This window comes from Trachinotus anak, unplaced genomic scaffold, assembly GCF_046630095.1.
Source record: "Trachinotus anak isolate AG129_WGS33_773 ecotype Australia unplaced genomic scaffold, CSIRO_AGI_Tana_v1 ptg000021l, whole genome shotgun sequence".
In the NCBI taxonomy this organism is placed as follows: Eukaryota; Metazoa; Chordata; class Actinopteri; order Carangiformes; family Carangidae; genus Trachinotus; species Trachinotus anak.
In genome coordinates, this window is record NW_027273872.1 from 8,087,426 (window position 1) to 8,111,700 (window position 24,275).

The 24,275-nt window shown below is 37.8% G+C and overlaps 1 protein-coding gene across 4 annotated transcripts in view; it reads right to left on the reverse strand.

Moving 5' to 3' along the window:
* Nucleotides 1-24,275, reverse strand: part of ldb2a (LIM domain binding 2a) — a 93,111-nt gene that overhangs the window by 46,827 nt on the left and 22,009 nt on the right. For all 4 annotated transcript variants that reach the window (XM_071457465.1, XM_071457464.1, XM_071457462.1 and 1 more), the window contains exon 2: nt 23,145-23,247. In XM_071457465.1, coding sequence (XP_071313566.1) covers nt 23,145-23,247 — 103 coding nt within the window. The remainder of the gene's footprint in view (nt 1-23,144; nt 23,248-24,275) is intronic.

The window sequence follows — 24,275 nt, forward strand, 5'->3', positions numbered from 1 at the left end:
GGCAAACAAATGTCTGTCTTCATCAACTCATAACTCTATCTAAATACCCATCATGAGCTACCATTACAGGGTCAACAGGGAGGGGTTTTACATCATTGGCAAACTAATTAAGTTAACTCAAGTTAACTGTTTGTCAAGCCCATGACAAACAGCACTGTCACAAAGTGCCTCACAGAGGACATAGGCAGAGATGCATGTCAGAGAAAAAGTGATAACATGCACATGATTTTTAAAGGATTGTTCACTTTTTAAACTCTGTGCACTGATGAACAGAGCCTATTCATCCCACCTGTTCATACTGATGTTCATTCCTCCATATACACTCCAGTCCTCATTCGATGTAAATGCATTCCAAAGTTGAGCTCAAGCTCAGGCTTTTCCAGTCTGAGTTGAGGGAGATTTACAGTTTTTGTGTTGAGGGGTAGGGCGTAGCTGCAGAGCCTTCACACGTAGCTGATATAACTATGCTGGAGCTCATATGCAGCTCACCAAAAATCTAACACCATGTCAGGAATACCTTTTCCAGAGTTTCCAGGATTTAGATCCAAGAGCATGCTGATCAGCAGTTCTTGTACTGCCAAGATATTATGAATAATATTACAGATGAGTTTTGTTTTAAAATTTCTGTTTTAAAAGTGTATTTCATCTCAAAAATGTTTTTTTTCTTTTAACTCTTACTGCAGTATGATGGATCTCACCCATCATGTGCAGACTGAGCATTGCACATGATCTCTGCATCTCTTTACTAACGTTAAGTAAACTGAGGAAAGGTAAGTATCCTCTTTTTCAAAAACATACATGAAGACAATGCAAACATTGCCCTACTGGATCACTGGCTTCACAAAACTATTCAAATAGGGAGGAAAAAAGGAAGGACAACTTTCTGACTGACCACATGAAACATGTGATGAGGGTCACATAGCTTTCATTTCAGATTCAAGCCAGAAAAATCAGAGGCCACTGCTCAATATAAAATAGTGAATGAAAATGTAAACACAATTACTGTGGGAAATATATCACTGAATAATAGTAATATAATATAATAATATATAATAATAATATGAAACAGAAAACTGATTATCAAAATGGCTGCAGAGCAATTTTCTGTTGTTCGACTAATCAATTAATCATCTAACGATTGCAACGCTTCGTGATCTGATCATGTACAATACATCCCTCTAGTGTTGTTTAGTACTAGCAAATGGTGCAATCCAAGTATCTATGGTGGGACTACCACTCACTCACTTATGTCAGGTATTAAACCAGCTTTAGCAAAATCTTCAAATGTTACAGATGTTTTGGTATGACATTCCCTCTTTGTTTTTTAACGGAAAGTATTTACTTGTTGTGATGTTGCGAAACACCCACAACAAACCTACACATGACTACCAGAATGTGTAGGTTGTGTAGGTTTAGGTTTAGGTGTAGGTTGTGCAGGTTTACCCATATGCCATACGTTCTGGTGTACCACAACGTATGGCATATGGGTATTGTGTTTTGGCTGAAATCTGAATCCATCTCCAGATGTAAGACCAAATCCAGAGTTTACATATTGACAACATGACAACAGACTTTACAAAGCAGATCTAGCAACCTAATGCAGTACAGAAAGGGTTAAAAACACACAGCATATATTCTAGCAGAACACTTACACATACACATACTGGAGCCTGTGCATATAAGTGTACACACACACACACACACACACACACACACACACACACACACACACAGCCAGAATGTGGGAATCACTGCCCAGAACATGAAATATTCATCAGTCATAAAACTTTAATTCAATCTCTCTCTCTCTCTCTCTCTCTCTCTCTCTCTCTCTCTCTCTCTCTCTCACTCCCTCTCTCTCTGTGCATTTCCTGTCATTTTGGGGGCTGCTGTTTTCTATTTAGACGAGGTAAACACTTCCCCCACTGCCCCTGCAACGAAAAACAATAATAGATTTCATTAAAACCCCCTTTTCACAATTGTCCAAACGCATGAGCCAAAGCACATCATTAAGACGCTGCTACGTTTCAGCGTTCAAAATTAGTTCAAAATTACATTTCAAAAAGGAAAGCTGCTGGGTGGCAAAGCAATGACGGTCCTCGTTTAATACTGTGACACTGACTTTTAGAGGTCCCCTGTTATCAAAGTTATTGTCACTCAAACCATGGTATCCAAACACAGACAAGGAAAGTTTAATCATACCAATGCCTCAATATAGTTTATGAAACGAAAAGAAAATCAGTAGCATGCTGCATTATTGCACAATAGCAATGAGCATGGGTTTCATTTTAAGACCATCAACATTTTAACAACCAGCAACGGACACAGCAACAACTGGTTAAAGCTCGACCAACGGCAGGTAATAACTACTAACTTGTATATGATGGAGAGATGATTTGGCAAATTGAAAAATCAACCCTTGTGACCACTTTGTTGTACTCCTCACTAGCATGCTCCAGTGTCTGATTTCTCAGTGACACACACTTCCACAATGCCTGGGACTCTGTATTATTGTTTATATTCTATTTTTACTCAAAAGCCAAGCACCAGACTCAGTGAACGTCAGTCATGACACCTAACTGAGACAGAAATCAGCCTAAGAGTCATGTGAATAGCACAGAGTTTATTTGGATAGTAGTTTATTCAGAAAGTATGTTAAGTGGTAAATTAATTTGATTTTTATAAAAATGGCTAGTGTTGAGTTTTATATTTCTCTCCTGTCTATTAAAGTGATTTTCTTTTATGACTATTATTTTTTTTATTTTGCAGCACTTTTTTTGGTGGTTTTGGTTAATTATTGAAGGAGTAAACACATCCTGACATGTACTTCAAGTCACTGTTGGCTTTTTACATCTTTCACCATGACCATGAACTGTCCTTAACCTTTTGAGTGCCTGGACAGGACCACAAAACCGTCATCAGATTTAGTTGGGAAAAGAACTGAAACACATTTTTGGTTAATGTTTTGCAGTACAGTACATTCAAATTTGCAACTTTGCATAAATGTTTTTTTAAAAATGGTTCTTTACTATGTTTTTGAGAAGCCTAAACCTGGCAGTGTGTCTTTCAAATATTATTTGCTATGGCTGGTTAGTAGTATATAACCTTATTTTTAGGAGGGTTGTTTAGCATTTTTATTCAAAGATAAAAAGATGCAAAGGGTAAAAAAACAGGAGTTTTGTGTTACTCAGGAATACAAGTGTCTCAGAACTTGTGGATATTCATAAGGTTATTGGACGAACCTTATTTATGAATTTACTGGTTAAAACCACAATAAAACTATGTGACTCTTGCACTAAGAAATGCTATTCAGCTGGAACAAGTTGGAGCAGCCTTTTCTCCCTGGTCTTATAACAACTAACAAGCGAAGGGCTGAGTGCACCACTGGAAAAATTCAACAGTAAACAGTCTTCTCTGTGCACCCAACAATGCCGCAAAATGTCACATACATTATTGTGTGGCTTCAACACCACAGTCGCCACTTCCAAGATGGAACAAATATTTTCCCACTGCTCTGTTGTGTGGTGGTTTCGTTAAATTACGTTATGTAATAACACATAGAATAAGATGAGAAAAAACATCAATAAAAATGGTGAAGCTGATGAATGAAGCACAAAAGAAGAAATTCTAATTATTATTTTCATCTCATGATGTTTGAAAATAAACAAAAGTAGCTTATTAATACATAAGTATTTTTTTCATGGTTTTGAGGGGAGGAAAGAATCAAAAAACAGCCAATTATTGGTGGTAGTTCACAGTGGAAGAAATCAAGCTACTGTAGTACTGTATGTCTTTGTCTCGTTTTCTCTGCATCTGCAGACCAGTTTCACCTGAATGGACCTCTAACATTTTGACTTTCCCTGGGAAGGGAGAGGAAGAAGAAGATAAGGACGAAAGTGTAACAAGAGAGAAAGAAAAACTGCAAAGCAGAAAGTCAGAAAGAGAGAAAGAGAGAGAGAGAGAGAGAGAGAGAGACACATCTCCAGTCACCCTCATCCAACCTCACGCCACGCGTGGATGGCGACTGTTTGGGCAGAGAGGGAAACCGGAGAGAGAAAGGGAGGATAGAGTGGGGGTGGGTTGGGGGGTGAGGGGGGTAGTTGGAGTCGGAAGTGTTGGTGATAGAGGGGGGTATGTCCCAGCCCTCATACCCTCTTCACCTCCATCCATAATTCAATAGCTAACCCCCCCCCCCCCCCCCCCCACCCCACCCCACCCCATCCACCCCACCCCACCCCCCCCACCCCCCCACCCCAAGCCTCACCGACCCCCAGGGCACAGCTCCGCAGGGAGGACACACCACGCAGAAGGAGGAAGAAACAAAGACACCCACCCCACCACCACCACCATCATCACCCCAACCACCACACACAACGCACATAGAAAAAATGCCAGAACTCAGTGGTGAGATGCATCATTCCCCCATAAGTTAAGTCAAACTCCAATCACACATATTAAAAGGACAAAACTGAAATATGGTCTCACACTGGATGAGGCTGAGTGCTCAACTAGACGCCACACACATGATCAAGGGATCCTCACAGGGGGAATTCACAGCTCACTCACAAACACACAGATACACACACAGACATTGTGTGACTCCCGTTGAGTCCGAATTAATGGTAATGAGCATCGCCTTGCACCGTTTGGCCTCTGATAATCGAGCTCTGATCTGAAAGAGACAGCAATACCTGCTAGGCTCTCAGCAGCTCACCTTGGGGAAGGGGGTTAGGGTTGGGGGTTGTGCGAATCCTGAAAGTCAAGGTAGCAAAATGCACACTGGATAAATTTAAGCATTACTGTAGGGGTGTGCAAGCAGTGTGCCCTTAGTGTGTATCTAGCCTGTTGTATAACAATTCTGTGCATAATTTGTTCCTGCATTTTTTGACACATATCCAGGTGACTCTGGATATGGGAATAGGGTGTAAATGAAAGAGATAATGTTTCCTTTAAGGTTGGAAAACAAGCACATTCAGAAGAACTGGATGCTGTTCAAGAGTGGCTGATGGCAATGAAATCCGTAATGAAATGTTCACATAAAATAATTCTGACCCCATCTTAAAATAATCTTCAAGTGGAATCGTTTTTTTACATTTTAAAATGAATCAATACTACTAACCAGGATGCAACTGTAGAGTCTTAAAAATTAAATGAGACACCACATTCAAACATAGGTCACTTCAAACAACCAATAAAAGGGTTTTCTCAATGGTATTCAGATAATTTTCCAAACGCAAACTCTTGTATGCAATGTTTAACCCTTTCTAACTCTACCAAAACATTCATATTAATCACATCTCAAACTTAAACTGGATTAGGATAAATTTCAGGCAACTACGACACTTGATCTTCTGCAAGTTAGGGAAAGGTCATACTCTTGGTTGAAAATAGAAAAATCTAAATTGACTAGACAGGACCTCAGTCTGCGGTGCAAATGTATGTCCATCCATCCTGGCCACCTCTGCAACTATTTATTAAGGCAAAAGTTCCCAACATGGGGGTCTGGACACCAGAAGGATTCCAAAGATAAATCTGAGAAATTTACAGGGATTAAAAAAATATGTAAAATATGCAGCACTGTTACCCAAAACAGTGTTTACTTCTTTTTTTTCTATCCAGTTTTATCAGAACTAATTTATTGGGAAATTACCTTTTTAAGAGAATTTAGAAATTCTTCAACTGAAACAATCTGAGAAGCAAAAATGATTTCCCCTACTTGTTATGAGCAGTTGTAAGTAGACATTACCTCATTTTACAGGGTCATAAGCCAAAAAAGTTAGTTAGCAGTGAACTATGAGAATATCACAGTACCTCCTGTATTGGCACAAAATATTGCCAGTGCAGTTCATTTTCTACTTAGTTATGGATTGCGTATCCATAGCTTTTTGATTCAAAGCTATTTAGTAAGCCTCTCATTCACCCATTCACACAGTCACTGCAGCAACCTATAATGTAAAGCACTGGCCTTCAAGTGTTCAGCATCTTGCTGAAGGACACTTCGACTTGTTGACAGGAGGAGCTGGGGTTCGAACCACCAATCCTGCAATTAGTGAACTCAATGTAAATGCTGAGCCACAGCATTGTTGCTTGTTAACTGCACAAGAATGGTTTCCATTGTTCCATTTTAGTCAGAATATGGCATGAGGTACCCACTAAAATGCACTTATATTGCAAAAATTGGTAACGCGCAAAAATGTATTGTAATTTTTGTGCCATTTCTTTTCAAAAAAAGATACATACAAAAGAATAAGGCACCAAGATGAAAAAAAAAAAAATTCTTATCATTTTGACTTTGTGAATTCCACATGTGATTTGGGAAGCTGTTACAGCCATTGTGAGTGTGTGTGTGGAAATATGGGTTACTGAGGGATGAAAAAGAGCCACATAAACATTTAATACCTTAAGTAAAGCGGTGCAGGCCCTTTCATAGACTATGGAGACTGATGGGCCTCCACCACACTGTATTATATATAAATATGGATTTCTCCATGTGTCAATAACTCTGCATTATGAACGTGCACAACTGTGTGTTTCTTCGAAATGTGAGTGTGTTTTGTACATATGCCAACACTTTTTCTACGACTGCTTTGTATTTGAGACCAGGTGCGCCCTCTCTCTGTGTGAGCGAGTGTGTTTGTGCATGTTTGCAGATGAATGTGTGTGTGTCCCTCTTGCACTGCCTCGCCGTATTCGTGTGCGGTGTATCAAGGGTTTACTCTAACTTCCACAGTGTGTTTGTATATAAGTGTGTGTGTGTGTGTGTGTGTGTGTGTGTGTGCGTGTGTGTGTGTGCGTGCACATATGCCAGTGTTTCCCAGGTGGAATTCTTCTTTTTTCCAGTGTGTGGATGAAAATTCTATTCATTATTAATAAAACTTCCTCTCTCTCTCGCTCTCTCTCTCGCTCTCTCTCTCTCTCAGAGCCATCTTGTTGACCTTTCTGGAATGTTCTGCTGTTAAAAGCTCATGTTGCACTTCACTCTTCATTTTTTCATGAACTGCGTGTTTGTCATCAAGACTTGTAGCAAACATTCACAAATTCCACTTCAGCAAAACAAATCGCAGAGGCGTAGAGTAAGAGACCTCATGGGAAGACTTTCCCAAGACTCTTTAAATGTAATTTAATGGGTTTTTTATATTACAAAATGTAGGAGCACAGTCATTTGAAAACTTAATCCAAGTAGTGATAGTGAACTATGCAATTCAGTCTGCAGTATTTGTTTCTCTTTGATGGGAACAGAATTTTCCCCTTCCCCCCAAAAATATTTTTAACAAAATAAAAAATATAGTTAATAGGTCACTACTCTTTTTGACCATTTATGCCTTTATTAGACAGTACCGATGAAGACAGACAGGAAATGCAGAGAAAGAGAGTAGGGGAATGACATACAGCAAATAGTCCAGCCAGTCAGGAGTCAAACCCGGGACTTGCTGCTTAGAGCATTTGAAACTATGTGGTTAGCACCCTAACCATTTGGTTATCAGATCACCTCGGGTCCCCACTCTTGACCATGCACACATAGGCACAGTATTTTTCAAACTTTTTTTTTGAATCAACTAAATAATACAATATATGTAAGTTTGTTCCACAAGAGAATTCATATTGTATTGTAACGTTTTTCTGTCAAGAAAATCCTTACTCACAACAAACTGTCATACTGACTGCATTTTTACAATCTAACTGGCATGCAAAACAGCACAAAATATATATTAATACATACTCACTTTGAACACTCAAACTTTACCCATTAAAAAAAAAAGAGATGACACCAGCAAAAAGACAGAGGGCGAATGACAAAAGAAAGAGGTGACAGTAGAGAAAGACGACAGGAATGGCGATGAGGATGGTAAAGAGAAGATGAAGAAAGAAAATGTAGAAGAATCAGCAAAGGAAGGAGTGGGGAAGAAGCAGAAGAAGATGAAGGTGTCAAGTAGATGAAAAGCAAGAAGGAAAGGAGAGAGGACAGGGAAGATGATAAGAGGGAAGGATGCAGTAGAGAAACAGAGAGAGGAAAAGATGGAGAAAACACAATGAAGACGGAATATAGACGATAGAAGCAGAGGAGGGCTGTTTGCAACATCTATTGTGTCTCAAACTGGGAGGCTGGTTTTGTTTTGCTCTGGGGCACAAAGAGTGTTGAGAAAGGAAGTCAGGGGACCTGCCCATCCTCACGGACAGCTGGTGCCCTGTGATAGCTGTTCCCCCTTTCCTGTTAGCTACACACAATGGTTCCCACCCTGATCCAGGCCACCTGGAAACCAACCCAACTGACCAATCGCTATGTAGACTTTATACAGGATATGAAATGACATCACAAATCTGCTAATAATACGGATAATATTGTATTGTAGGAGCCGCAGGTTGGTGAGCTAAGCTTTTGTAGTTAGGGCTTTCGCTGCCTGCCAATAGGCCCACTTCCCAATATCTAAGGCTAAATAACACTGATTTATCGATGATTAAAACAGTTCCAAGTAAAAAATGTCACTATTTTCATCTTTGGAACAGTCAGCCCTTTACTGTGCGTCACCAGCATAACTCCCCTGCAACTGCGAAGAAAGGAAGAATTCACAGGGTTTCTGCTGCACAATCGCTCTCTGTGCTTGTGAAATACAATGAACAGAGTCACTGAATGATCAACACCAGCTCAGCATGGTCTCCACAGTACACTGTAGCGTTGAACACTACATAGCAGCTCTGCTACACACCTGCTTCAACCAACATATTTTATAATTAGCAGATTTATGCTGAAAATAAATAAAATTTTAGCTCGGAACAAGCACAGGAAAAGTGGGAAGTATTAACGTGTCACCTCCATTATAAAAGTATTTGCTTAATCAAATGTGCTCCGCCACTTAAAGGCAGGCTTTTGAGTCCAACACATTAGGAAAGGCCCCATTAAAAAAAGCATTTCCAGTTGTATTTTATAATTATTTTCTTAGTTTGGTTTGGCTTTTTTTGTGGAGCTAATTTGTTTGTACTTCTGAACTATGAGAAGTACTGTGAAGAAAAGTTTTAGTCATTAGTCATGTATTGTTAAAAAAAAAGTCCAGAACACTTAATAGGACATTTTTTATGGTAAATTATGGGCCCTCCTGCCAGCGGCTAAACATCATAGCTCACTGCCTCACTGTCATGCCCATAATCCCAATAAGGAAAGGTCCTCTCGGATATTATTGCTATAGAAACTAGGTCGGGTTCATATCCTTTTCAGATAAATGTAGAAGTGAGGAAACTTAATATACTGTTTTTCAAAATAATTCTTGGGATTATTTTTATTCCAACATTTCATTCTGCAAACATGCAAACAAACTCTGGTTCCTTTGCTTCATAAAATGTCTGTACTTTTCATTTTCATTTGTCCTTCACGTCCTTTGTTGTTTATAGTTTTTTGAAAGCACTCAATAAACAAAACGGACTTCAAGTGAAGGCACACAAGAAAAAAGTAATGGTACACAATAGTATTTTTAAGCAGAGTTGTCTGTGTTGTTGTTAAAAATGAATAGCTCCTAATGTGCTTTACTTTCATGCCAGAAGGCTTTTTGTGCAAGAGGAGGCGTCAATTATTATAGATATTGGATATTGTTTTAGAATGAAAAGGCTACGATTCCCAGCAGCCTCAGAAGAACCACATTATGTCTTTAAAAGGCCTATCTCTTTCTTCTCTGGTCAAACAGTGCAACAAAACCACTGCTCACGTGTGCTGCTGCCTCAGATAAAATGTTCACTGTGCAAACACCCACGGATTCACACATACTGCACGAAAAAAATCACGAGGGGAACAACAGAAATCCAACTGGATTCACATCAATTTCAGCATCTATTATTGACTGGCATGATTGCAAAGTCTTGATCAGTAAAAGAGAATAAACAAATTTAGGGCTTCACTCCTGTGTCATCCTTTCTTTGTCTCGTGCTCCTTCTGAGTTCACATTGATGGTGAGTTCTACGTCATTTTAATTGCATCAGTTTTTCTGTCACACTGCAAATTTAAGGGTAGAAAAGCTACATTATATCAGGGAGCAGCAGTCACAGCTGTATTTGCAGCTGTATGTTTTCATAAAAGCAGGCATAAAGAGAAGTGACTCATTTAAAATATTATCATACAATGTTTCATATACTGTACAAGTATGATAATTAAACAAATAAATTCATAAGCGATGATGGATGTATTTAAAATATATGATTGGGACAAGTATGTTGCTGTAGCATGTGGCATAGTATAACATTTACCTATTTTAATAGCTTTCCTAATGTATAAAGCAGCAACAGTAGAAACTCCATAGGAAAATAAATGACAGAAACATGTCCTTTTATCTTACCAATACATGAATGGGAGCTGAAGGTTGTCAGGTACATACAGACGAGGTACCACTGCCTCTTGTCATGGGAATCAAGTGACTGTTTCAAATAATTATTGGTCCCTTTAAAATGAGCCACCTCCATCTGCCTCACTCAGAAATCACTAAGACACTGTGTGAGACTGATTAATCATTTTCAGCCCAAGGAAACTTACTTCCATGCTAAAATAAACATCCTTTTTTTTTAATTTTTTTGCCTGATAATGTGAAGTAGCCACCACCATGTTCACCTCACTCAACTCAGACTGGTGGCATTCCATCTGACTGGTTGCACAAACCACATGCAGAGAGGGGAGAAGAGGACAGTTGCAGAGGCAACGATAACAGGCTTATCGCAGGGTGAGAAATAGACAGAAACAGTAAATAGTCTCTTTCTGTTCTGGTACTGACTAAACAATTAACTGGTCCACGTCACTGCAGTTAGACAGTGTATAAAATAACAAAAAAAAAAACACAGTCTGCAATTGAAATTGATTTATTTAACAATTATTTAATAACATGAAATCTGTACTTTATATAAATTTTTATGGCCAGTTTAGGCAAATCCCCAGGTAACAAGAACAGCAAACAAATGACAGACAGACAAACTGCATCAGTTACGACGGTCAGAATAGAGGGCTGCAACTACAGTGGGATCCTGCAGGTCCTACTGCACCCAACACAAATGTTGCACATGTAGGATGTTAATTATGATGCAATTATCATTATTATTACTATTGTGTGTCATCTGTGTCATCAGGTTAATCTTATTGGTCATAAAAGGATAGGTTTAGTTTTTCAAGTCTATCTTAGGATGATAATCACGTACCCATAAGAACATGGAAACAGTACTTTTTCATCATTCATTCTGTTCATACTGCACATTGAAAAAAAAAAACCTTCCTAATGTTCTTCCAGTGTCAGTGATGGGGGACAAAACCCACAGTACTTCCTATGTGAAAAAGTCAATTCTGCCGTTTATCTTAAGCTAATATTAAGCTTCAGCAGATTGAGTGAGTCACAAGTGAATATTTTTAGTTAGTCTTTTCAGTATAAAACTCCCAGTTTTTGAGCTTCAGTGGAGGGACAGTAACAAAAAGAGGGACTTTGGTACTACACACTCTCTTCCAGCACGCCCAGTAAAAACTGGGATGGTTGTTTAATTTTCATGTCTTTCAACTGGTTACCTATGGCTCAGAAAAGAAGGCAATGTTTATTAAATAAAAAATTATTGATATTAATAATACACATTTTTACTGTTATTAGCTAACATTAAAACTATATTTATATCAGTAGCAGTATCATAGCGACCATTAACATTACTATTGTTGCTTTTAATGCTTATTACTATTATTACTGTGAGTGCATCATGGTCTTTTTTCCCCTGCAGTCTCTCTTGGTCTCTCTTTCTTTCCATCTTTCCATCTCTCTCTCTCTCTCTCAAAACCCAACCGGTCAAGGCAGATGGCCGCCCACCCTGAGCCCAGTTCTGCCTGAGGTTTCTGCCTCTTAAAGGAAGTTTTTGCTTGCCACTGTCACCAAGTGCTCTTGGTCTCTGTAAAAATATTATAACTAACTTCACTTGACTTTACTTGAATGTCAGCTATGGAATTATCCTTATTTTGCTGGCTATATGTTTTTTCTATACAATACCAAATAATGTTAAGTTTCAGTTCAGTTTCTCTCTGGTTAAACCACTCGCCTTGTTCTCTCTCATTAGATTTACTGTGTTACTTGGTTACATACACTTCCTTTAACCATCGGTAACAGTACATAAACTTACTATCTCTAATCCAAGTCTGATCTGTAAATAATGACAGTTACTGCTGTATGCTCTGACGTCAGACAGTCCAGCATCTTGCTTGTATCTGTTGCTATTGGAAACAACATTAACAATCAGAAAACAGGGGCATGAAGAATTTCTTAATGCCTGAAATTGAGGCTCTTTTTGTCTTTTTTTTCTTTCTTTGTTTACATTTAAAAGCATATGTTAAGGCTTATTTTCATTTCAGGCTTCTAAAAGTGACTTATTACATAGCTGAGTAATTGTAATAGCATTTCTTTATATTTAACAAAAAAATCTATACGGGCTACATGTGTCTTATTTTCCCTGTGGGATGGGGCAGACTGGATTTTAGAAGAAAGTATTGCTGCAAGCAGGAGTGTTCAGAATCTCTGCAGTGGCAGACAAGAGTGGGTATAGGGGAGCTGCAGGAGCAGTAATAGTCCGAAATCCTACCAAGCAGGCAGGCGGTGGTTTGGAAAAAAAAAACACTCCTGTGTGGACCTCTAGGTCAAAAATTACTGACAGAGACAGACAAAGACTTTTTTGTGTTACCAAAGAATGAAATGAGCACCTCAGACTGTCATAAAGCCTCATCAAAACCGGTGAACTGTGAGTTTTACAAAGCTAGTATTTACAGTGGGGCTGGCATTCAAGTGCTGCCTGAGTGCAAAGTCGCATAACAAAAGGTTAAAGACCCAAAACTTAGGTCACCAAGCAATGGGACAAAGTAATTTACAGGATAAGTAATTTACTTAAAAGCAGCTTCATGAACACAAGACTGAAGTCGACACCTTGCATGGCCTCACCGATTAGCATCTCTAACCAATTCTCAACCTTTTTAGCGTATTTCCATGTACATCCATAAAAGACTTTCCTCCTTGAAGAAAGATCTTATATTTTGCAAAACAAACTGAGATTTAAATCATATGACAAGAAGGAGTACTGTAACTATTTGTTGATTAATCAATCACCCGACAATCAAAATTTTTGACACCTGCTTAATCAATGAAGTAATTTATCAAGCTGAAATGCCGAAAAACTATTGATGTTTACCTCTCAAATTTGAGGACTTGACAATTTCTCAGTTTTATATCACTGTAAATTGTTATACTTTGGCTTTGGTAAAAAAAAGAAATTCAAAACAAGCATTTTGAAGTCATCATGTTTGGCTCTGGGAACCTGTGCCAAGCATTCTTCATTATTTTGTCCAATTAAAAAGAAAAAATCAATTAACGGAAAAATTATCAAAAAAGATTCAACAGTGAAAATGAAACACTTGTTGCTGCCTTAGGGTAAAGCTATTGTGAAAGACAATGTGTTTTATTTAGATATTGCAGAGCACTTTTACCTGCTCATATACATTTCATAGATTTTTACATCCTCCCAGTGCTTTCCTTAGGACTCATTGTTTGTCTCTCCAAAAGGTATGCAATCATTCAGTCCTCTTTCAAACTCTCATTTCTCCTTTCATCACTTTCTCTTTACCAGATAGAAGCTTGATTAGCACATTGTCAGCTGTGGGGAATATCATAAAAATGCCAAGAGCATAGTTTACAATAGATGGCAGTGTCGAACTATCCAGGAACACAATACACAGTAAAATGTTAAGGCTACATATTTTGGTTTAAATCTATAATTTTGCTCTCCTCTCTCTTTCTCCCTCGGTCTCTCTTTGTGGCCAATCCAGCGCTGTGGTTCCCAGCCTCGGCTCGACTGTCAATCAGGAGCAGCCTACATCTCAGCGCTGCAGCTGAGCCAGGGCCGCATCATCCTGACTGCCAATCACTGCTCTACACCTTCAAACCATCCTATCCATCTCTCTGTAAAGCAGCTTCGCACACCGCCTGCCCCCCCACCCCCACCCCCCCCCACCCCCCACCCCCACCCCCCCCATCCCCCACCCCCTCCTCCTTTCAAAACAATCCCCTCCACAGAAGCATTGAGATACCCCTTTAACTCTCAGCCCAACATACACACACGTTCACAGAGATTCACATTCACACACAAACACTGCTCGTCTCTTGAACAGAGACAACACACTCACAGAGATACAGAGGCACAGATACACGCACATGAACACACAAACAGACAGGCAGTCCTACGCTGCACCACTCCCACACCTTCATTTGGGACTCCGCCTCTCCTTCTCTTCATCCCACCACCCAATTCAATAATACAGCCCCCCTTCAACAGGCCCTTCCCAACCCAGCGTTGTCAATCTTTTATTCAACAGAAGGGGAGTCAGATCAGAGCACTAGACTTATCTTTCCATCTCAGACCTCCATTCAGGTTCTTTCACATAGATACTGTATGAACTCTATCAGTAAACATCATTCTGATTATGTATGTGACCAAGGAATAATGTATTTAACACTGGGGTGAGACTGGATTGGCTGTAAACCTCATAAAGATATGTAGAGGTCTTGACTCAGACTGGCCATTAACATCATTATAAAATGATATACGAAGGACACACTGGGTATCAATAACACAATGATGACTATAGGAATGGGCTAAAGCTGGAAATAAACTTTATTACATGGCTTTGTTGAGACATGTTTATGATTGGCCAGAGAGAGCTCTGTGATGTTAGTTCTGAACTGGGGACTTGTAATCAAATAAATTAAAGCTGCTTTATTTTTTTTCTCTCAAATTATTAAAATGAGATGGGAGTCATTTGTACTGATGAAAAACTCTGTAGCTCTATGCAGGCTTCAAGCCTTTTATTTTAGCACATTGTTTTTATTTTACAGCACATTTACCATAAGGTTCAATATAAGTCCTCTCACCAACTTTTTTCCCAGCAGTGGTAACCAGCTGTTTTCAGTATGCTCTGATAAACCCACTGTATGTCACCTATGCAGCGGAGCAAGAGCAAGAGTTAGAAAAGAGTCAAAAAATAGCTAAAAGTAGATTTAACATTAGACTTAATTTTCTTCGGATACCCAGAAATTGATGGATGGTAATGCTGCTTTGTGTTTGCTGGATGTATAAGAAGACAATCTCTGCCAACACATTAGCCAAAACAACCTCATAAAGGACTTAAAACAACCAGGCTGTGTCTTTGTTAGCTTATCTCCATTTCTGAGCCCTGGTGGCCAAAAATTGATGTACGCAGCTTTAATGACATTCTCTGACAAAAAAAGAAAAAGACAAACCCTTTTGGATTGCACTCACCTAACTGAGGGCAAAGATGACAAATTTTCCAGTACTCAACCACTTTAAATTTGAATAAAGAGCATAACATTTTTGCAAGCTAGATGCATGCTTAATAGCAACCTTACCAGGTTTCTTTTGGGTCTGCTACTGTGTAGTCAGATGCTACATACATGTCTGTGGATGCAGTTGTACAGTTTTATGTCTGCAAATTCCAAATTCCTTTTTGTTTGGGATAAAACCATTTGAATCACTATGCTGAGTTAAGTGGTTAATGACTTTCAAAAGACGCTTTAATAAATGGGACTATGTATAATGAGCTGGTCATTATTGCAAAGTAAAACACTGATATGAAACAGCCCAGTATGACTTTTGCGAAATAAAAGACTGAAGCATGAATGAAGCTGGCAGTTCAAAGTGTTTTATATGTATCGTTGGACTAAAATCTGCTTAAGAATTGCTTTACTGTAAGTATTATAGTTTCTGCCAACACCGTAAGACTAATTTATGACTTGCTAAAACTGCACATTATGACGTTGGTAGGTGCAGAAATGGGGTAAGGTAAGATTTGAACATTATCACGCCTCCAATTAATGTGTTTATTGATTAAAAATTTCCCACTTTTAATTCACAGCACTGAGCAAGTTTCTTGTTAAGCTTTCTTCAGGGCAAAGGCAGTTCAGTTCATTCCTTCACACATATTAAAGCTGTTTCTCCTGTTTTCTTCCTCCTCATTATGTCCTCATGCTTGCTTAAAGATTATTAGCTGTGGTCATTTTATCGCTGCAATTATTGCGTGCTGCAATGCAAGAATAACTAGATGAATTGTAAATGTGTTGTGAATCACTTTCACAGTTTGCCCTGAACCAGCCCACTAAACATGCAGAGTTTTCCCTCTCTTGTTTGAACTACTTCTAAAATGAGCCTTGCTCTTTGATTGCATCATGGAGTGCAGCTTTCATCAGATGCCTCATAGATTGCAGAGCCAGACAAGGTACTGGGGCGAATGTTAAGGCCATGGCAATTGGGCATATAATTAGACAGAGTTTCTGAAAATTCGGTGTAGAAAACAATAATTGGCCCACACTGATGGAGAATTGTTTTACAGACATATAGCAGTACAAAAACATGCACCGAAACACCTTTGCTGTAAAGATGAAACATGATACCAACAAGTGCACATTAAACATACTAACTTTTATCAAAGCAATATACTCTCATGGCAGTACAAGGCTTTAATAAGTTTTATTTCCAAAGACGCTATAAAATATTATGACATATTTGAGACTACAAATTCTCATAGCTCACATTTAGTGCTCTTCAGATCTTTGCAAGAATATGACAAAGGAAGAAATAATACAATCTGTCTGGATAAGCTGCTTATGTCATCTTCTGACATGGTTATTGTTATTGATAAATGTAGATTACAATTAGACACAACAGACAATCTGGTGAAGTTTGCTTTTCATTAGTGACACAGGGTGGGCAATTATTCAGACTGCAGACTCATGCTTTGGCTCTTAAAATCTCAGCAAGGAAAAAAACTATCATTCATTTATAGGGTTTTCTATACATTTGGAGATGTACTAGCCAGAGCAGCCAATGAAAAAGTAGCAGCTAATTATCATTTTGATTGTCAACTTATCTATTATATTACTCATGATCAATCAAATAATTGTTCACTAAAATGTCAGTGAGTGCCCATCACAGTTTCCAGAAACCCCAGGTGGTGTCTTCAAAGTGCTTGTTTTTTTCTGACAAGAGTCCAGTACCAAAAGGTATTTAGCTCACAATGAAGAGAAACAGAAAACACAGAAACTCCTTACATTTAAAAAGCTGGAGCAACTACCAATCAATGAGCCACAAGTAAAGCCCTGTTAGGGTGTAGAAATCTATCTGATGTATATTAGCAGACAAAATAATGCAAGTGCCTTCGTATAACAAAAAACCTAATACAGATTGAGCCCAATTTAAAAACATCATTTTTTTCAATTGGTTAGTCTAAAAAATAGTAAAAATGCCCATTGTAATTCCCTGACCATTCCCTGAGTCTTCAGATATCTTGTTTTGTCCAACCAGCATTCAAAACCCAAAAGGCATTCAAACTACAAAGACATAAAACAGAAAAGCAGCAAGTCATCACATTTTGAGAAGCCTGAAAGAACACATTTTAAACACCTTTGTTTGATAAATGACGTCAATCATTAATCAATTATCAAAACTGACAAAGTTCACTTTCTGTCAGTTGACTATGTAATCAATAATTTCAGCCCTAGTTAAAGCTCAGAACTGATTTCAGAATAAAGACAAACAGACGGAGGAAGAGAGAGCTAATACAGGACACAAATGTATTAGTGTTCATCCCTAAACAATTAACACACAGGCATTTCCAATATGATCTATTTCCTCTGAGAAGTGACAATGAACACCAGCTGGAGACAAGTTACAAAACACCTAAACACAGGTCCTTGCAATTAAAAAAACAAACAAAAAAAAAAACAGATTAGGCAAATTGGCTTTTCTAATTTTTCTTCCGCTGAAGGTTATGAAATTAGAGCACCTCAGAATGGAGTGAAATGATTGTTTCTTTCTAATTATCCTATAAGCTACCGAATGACTCAAAAGATATAATTCAGTTTCAACAAGGATTGGAGATTTTACACTTATTCCCTCATACATTATACAGAGAGTGCCTCAGTTGAATAATACATACATTTCGACTGTTTTGACTCAATATTAAATAAACCTTTTTGCCAGAAATAATCTAAACTATAACCATAGGTGTTTACATGCAATAGCTGCATAAGAAAAGTCAAATATAAAGACTTTCATTTGCTCAGTGTATTTTACCCTCAAAGATACACATATTCTCTCTTCAGTTTATAAATGCTATGACAAATGTGTGACACCGTGGAGCTAAAATAAGCTCCATAATAACAATCACAAATCACCACTCAAGCCTCGGGATTCACATCCAAAATCCATGCTGCTGTGAACTTGATTTGAAAACATTTTGTCCCATACTATGTGACTGTCTGAAGAGATTTTGTTCCACTGCAAATGCTATGACCTTTTGTTTCTACTGACACGCATGCATTGTCCTTTTAACCAGTGGTAACCACTCTCCACCTCCTACAGCCTAACATCTCCACTGGCTAGTGCTGTTTTGACCTGTAAACCGATATAAACATATATCTGTGCTTTTAAAAAAGCTGGAAACTAAGATTATTTCAGAGTAAGGCCACTGCCAGTCACATTTACATTTTATGTGCTAGGCAGTTAGCTGATGCTCTCGTACAGTGACTAACAATGAGCACAACAGCAGAGTAGTCTTAAATTTCTGGACTGCCAACACTAAAATAAAAAAAACAAAGGATGGAAGAGTCCAAAGTCCCCCGATAACAGACAGGACAGAAATTCCCGTGCCACAAGAATGATTCAGTATAATAGAAAAGGTGAAGAAATAAGCTCCAGGGAAAGAAGGTAGAAAGATTCTTGTTGTTTTTTTGACCTAAAAAAAACTTTCACATATTCAAATGCTGTCTAGCACTGTCTACCACTCTGAAGATACTTGCTGAGCCACATATTACTATATTTACATTTACATACATTATTCTTTACTCCATGTTAACATTCTACAGTGACAGTGAAAAATGTCCCCGGGAGTTTATATCTATACATAATCTTATAATTTTTAGCGTATGTTTGTCCAGTCTCCTGGACAGACACAAAGACTTTTATTATGCATAATCCACTTCAGATTTACTTCCAATGCTTGCTTTAAAGCTGCCACAAGCAGGAGTTTTTTTTTGGTTATATTTCAAATTTTTTTATCTTCTCTTCTTATTTACTAAAAAAATAAATAGGTTATATTTCAGCAAATGATATCTAAAACTTTAATCAAACAAAATATGAAACATGCATAAGGGTAAACCATTTCCCTGATATGCAATCATGAAATTTGGGATTTTATATTTACACACTGATAGCATGTAATATTCAAGTGTCTTATTTTTTTAGATTTTCGTTTAGAGAAAGTAAGATTTCCTGCAAAAAAAATTAGCATAGTGCGTTAGTGTGCAAGATGCTAAGCTATCCTCCATGTTAGCATATAGCATGATAAACTATTATCAGTGTGGACTCTTGGTTTTATTTTTATTTTATAATTTTAGCGTTTACCTGTTGAGTAAGATAATATTTTATAATTTTAGCGTTTACCTGTTGAGTAAGATAAACAACAGGAATTTCTCCCCCAAAACTTTTAAGTAGCCTGGAGCGAGACAGTGAAGTCCATTCACCTGCTGCATCATTGTAACTTATTCACTAGCTGCAGCTAAAATTAACAACAGTGCCAAGCAATGGCCAAAAAGCTAATGTACGTATATCTTAATCAGTATTTCTATGTGGTATATTTAGTTTATTTATTCATTTGATCGGGACAATGCCATTCAAGTAGTTTCTTAGTCCATTCCAAAACAGAATATGAAACTAATGTGCTGCACGAAGAGTTTATAGCTATTGCTAATTCTCGTTTTTCTCTTTTACATGTACAATTCAACCAAAACAGTCAATTTTACCTATCATGAAACTACAATACACTACAGATACACAAGTTGAAATTCATCAATTGTGATCTATTGTACTTATATATATGCATATATAATGTGGTCAATGCAAATTCTAGACAGATAACATCACTTTCATTAGATGCCATACTTAGTTTTACTTTTTGAGTCAAATCTGTTGCCAGGGACATATGAGGGCGGTGGATTTTTCCTGGATGTGTTTGTATTCGCTTGCGTGTGTGCATGTGTGTGTGTGTACGCATGTGTGTAACTTCAAGCACCTGAATGTGAATCGAGGACGGCTTGCGACTGACGGTGAGTCATCATCGCCATGGTGTTAAGCCTCCCGTTCCCGGGGGAACAGGGTTACCGTCTCTACACCATTGGGGATTTTTATTTTTACATTTGAAAAGCAAACCGGGGCCCGGCTCACAACAATCCTCCACTCCCTCTCTCTTCTCTCTCTCTCTTCCTCCTCCATGACTGAGCTGAATCACACACACTAACACACACCAACAGCAGACACTCCACACATCTGCTCATTTCAGAGGACCTCCTCCTTATCTTTGTCTGTGTGATATTCAATATGTTTCAGATATCAAAACATGAACCTATGCAGATGAGATGAAGGGGACAATATCACAAACTCAATAACAGCCACTGCTTTGTCATTTGCTGTTAAAGAACACATACTGCAGCTGTAGTCAGGGTGCTGAGTTCAAAGTGCACACAATCAGGTGTTGGGAACATTTTTTGAAACTCAGGCCTTTGAAACCTTTTTAAACATCCTATTCTAAGCAGGAGCCTATGGGAATATCAGAAATCTAATTGGAAATTTAACTAAAAGCATAACAAAAGCTTGTTGTTTTTGTCTATATGTTTATTTCCCTTATTTCTGAGAGTTAGGATTGATCATGTCTGTGCTTTAAGGGTGCTTTTCTGTGTTCTACCCTTGTCATAAAAATCAATAACTTTCAGTTGTTTACTATAGCGAATTTTCACTATTTTTGGATGTTTCATAGATAAAAGAGCTACTACATTCATCAAGAAAATAATCAACAGATTCATCGACAATGAAAATAATTGATAATTGCAAAGCCTTGCACAGACATGAGGTATTAATTTCTCATCTAACTCTCGGCAAAAATAGTTGATGAGGGTATTTGTTAAAATCTATGTAAAATCTTTGTTAAAATCTTTAAAGCCAACATGATTTACCTTACATTACTAATATGGAACTAACTCAACAACCATCCATACAGTATGCCAACAACTGCAGTATTGCAGTATGAAGTTGTTAAGTGACTCCAATTGTATTTTTGTTAATTTTCTTGTTAATAATTACATTTTTTTCATTTATATTAAGAAAGTTCTTCAACATAGAAACATGAGCGTCTTCTAGATAATCTGAGGATATTGTCGGTTTTTATTATTGCCACGCAGAGTTGCAAATCTGAGCCACAGAAAATTCTTTGTTACTGAAGTTGGGAACTTCATCTTAAATGATACAGATTTTGAAAGTGAACTGATGAAAGCTGCTAAATGTTTTATCACATCGCTGTTAGTATTGCACAAGACTGATTTTAAAGCTTAGTGACTGGATGTTTTGTTACAGAAACACTAGTTGGGATTAGCATGACTTCTTTCCTTACGTTTTCATGTATATAGTGTTATACATCTGACTTTTTAACCCACGAGCCTGATATATTCTAAGGCACCCTCTCTAACAAGGAGAGGTTTGTCCATCCAAGCTTTGAAGTGCTCAAACTGTTTGTCATCTACAGTAGCACAAGGCAGAATGCAGAAAATGCAGATAATGAACACGACTTTTACATCTGCAACTCTGGAAGCTTGACATGACTCCTTTAACTTCACAACACTAACACAATACAGGTGGCGTCAGATTGTTCTGCACTCTTCTCAGTAAAAAGTGCAAAGACAGCAACACGCTGTCAACATTATGATCTTTCACAAAGGCAGTGCTTTGTGAAGTGTCTCAATACAGATATAACCAATGATTTACCTATTTTTCATACTGCTGTTTACATTTACATCTTTATTTAGAGAGCACAGGCCACAGAGCAAAGTGATGAAATTTTCATGAAGAGGTTACCCCAGTAATTACGTGTGATATTGCACCAATGTTCCACAATCATGAACACAGAGAAAACTATTGTCAGAGGAGGGAGAGACACCAATTTTCTCAATGACAGACACTTAGAATAGTAGAATGCAGAAATGTTTGACTCAACAAGACAAATCCTTACTGGAAAAGTCTCAATTTTCAATTTCTTACTCAACAAGTCCACACACTTGATTCTACCAAATGTAAAAAAGGCATTTTGGAAATTGTGGGTAATCAATAAGTTAACTGGAAATAGACATAGCTGGTTGAAGCATAGTGGAAACACCAAATAACTGAAAAACACAGACTGAGGTATCTGAGAATCTAAGGGTAAAACATCAAACTAACAAGACTATGTGATAGACTCTCCCTTTTCTCAGAGACATGTTATCAACAGGTTTCTGGTTTAAGCCCATTTCAAGAAAAATGTAAATGAAATGCCAGATTTTTATATAAAATATAAATACTTACCAGCAAACATTCATGTTTTCCAAAACAAAGTCAGGAAAGAGTCACATTTAAGAGGCCAAAAAGAGCAAAGAATCACCTGTTTTTCGGGTATCTTTTGACATTGTTTTTTTTTTTTTCACCGAACAATTCAGGAGAGGAGGAGACGCAAATCAGTTTCACTCATCACTCCCTATTTACTATATAGGGCACTACATTTACCATCCGCCATATTATTTGAGTGTCCAAATTTTTTAGTGCCCTCAAAAATTCATACAAAGGATACAAGGGTGAAAAAAGTCTTTCTGCTGGCAAACCCACAATACAATGCATCTTGTTGTAGATGCTAAAATTACAGTCATTGGACACAACACCTGTCATTTGTGATTCAAAATGGTGATGATTTGTAAGTATTCAGAGTTGCAAAAGTAAACTGTAGTTATTGAAGGGAGGAGTGAGTGAGTGAGTGAATGAGGGAGTGATTTCAGAGATGGTCAATAGCTGAAAGAAATCTCTGCAAGCCTGAATGAATGACAGGTGTGCAGCACATCTTCAATTACTGATGAAGTTTGTGTAGTGCAAAATAGCGTAAATAAACACAGAATTAAGATATTCTGTTGATACATACTTATTAAAACTCACCTAAAGAATAATTAATTTACACTGCACTGTTGGGTTTCATACACATAAGTAATAAGTGGCCGTAATGATTTTCAGAGGAGTCTTACTGTATCTCTTTGGTCCATCTTCGAGGCAGAAGGAGAGTGTTAGAGTGGCGTCCTCCTCAAAAAATTCTGTGGCAAAGGCGTCCCACCACAAACTGTCACTTTCCTGTTAGAGGACAAATAGAATCAAATGTCATTTTCACAGGTACACAGATGCAGGACTTCCTCTTTAGGACACACTACTATTTGTCTGTTTTGATAAGAATAACTGGCTTAGGTTCATCAGCATCTCTAAAATATGCGCTGTGTATAAGCATGTTGCTTCAGTTACCCTCCAGGCCTCTGAAAGGACCATGGGTTGTTTCAGTTTGATATGAAACTCTTCATTTTCTTCTATTATTTAATAACCCAGTGAATTTCCTTTATCCAGGTTGTTGCTCTTATGCTGTTGCATTTTTTTTTAACATATATTCAATACTGATCCATTGTGATAAGACAAAGATATTGTGGCTATGCAGGCTTTTGTATGAGACAAGATTAAAAAACAACATTGTTTTTTGATATATGAAGTCAGCAGTGCGGGGCAAGTTTTCCCTTTATTGTAGATTGGTTCGTTTGTTCCTTTTCATTAAAATGAATTTCATGAGCTTTATTTAAATCACAGTGTTTACATTTCAGTTTACAAAGTGCTTCAACGATCAACTATGAACAGCGAAACAGTCCAATGCATTACACGTTTAAAACAAATTATGACAGGTCCATAAAAAGACATCGCAGAGTGGAAGGATAAGAACAAAGGGCTAACAGCTACACAAATAAATAACAAGCATATGAAAAGGAGTCTATAAATCAGGTTTTAAAAGTGATCTTAGAGAGGATGTTGGCTGCTGGCCTAAAAGCTTCCAATACAGGTCAATGTAAAGCTAAAGCCTGGTAACACCCTTTACTTTTCTTAAGCTTGGACTTTGGGAGAGACCTGCCTGAGGCTCCGACAAGTCTGAAATACAAGCTGAGGTCCGACAGCTTTACAAATCGCTGCTGCTTCTACTTTTAACAGCAGGTGAGGATACTGTTAGCTTGTGCCTTTAACAGTGCTATTATCATTGTCATTATTGTTATTATTATTATTATTATTATTTGCAGTTACAGTATGTTTTTATGTTTTTATACTTATTTTCTTTATGTATCAATAAA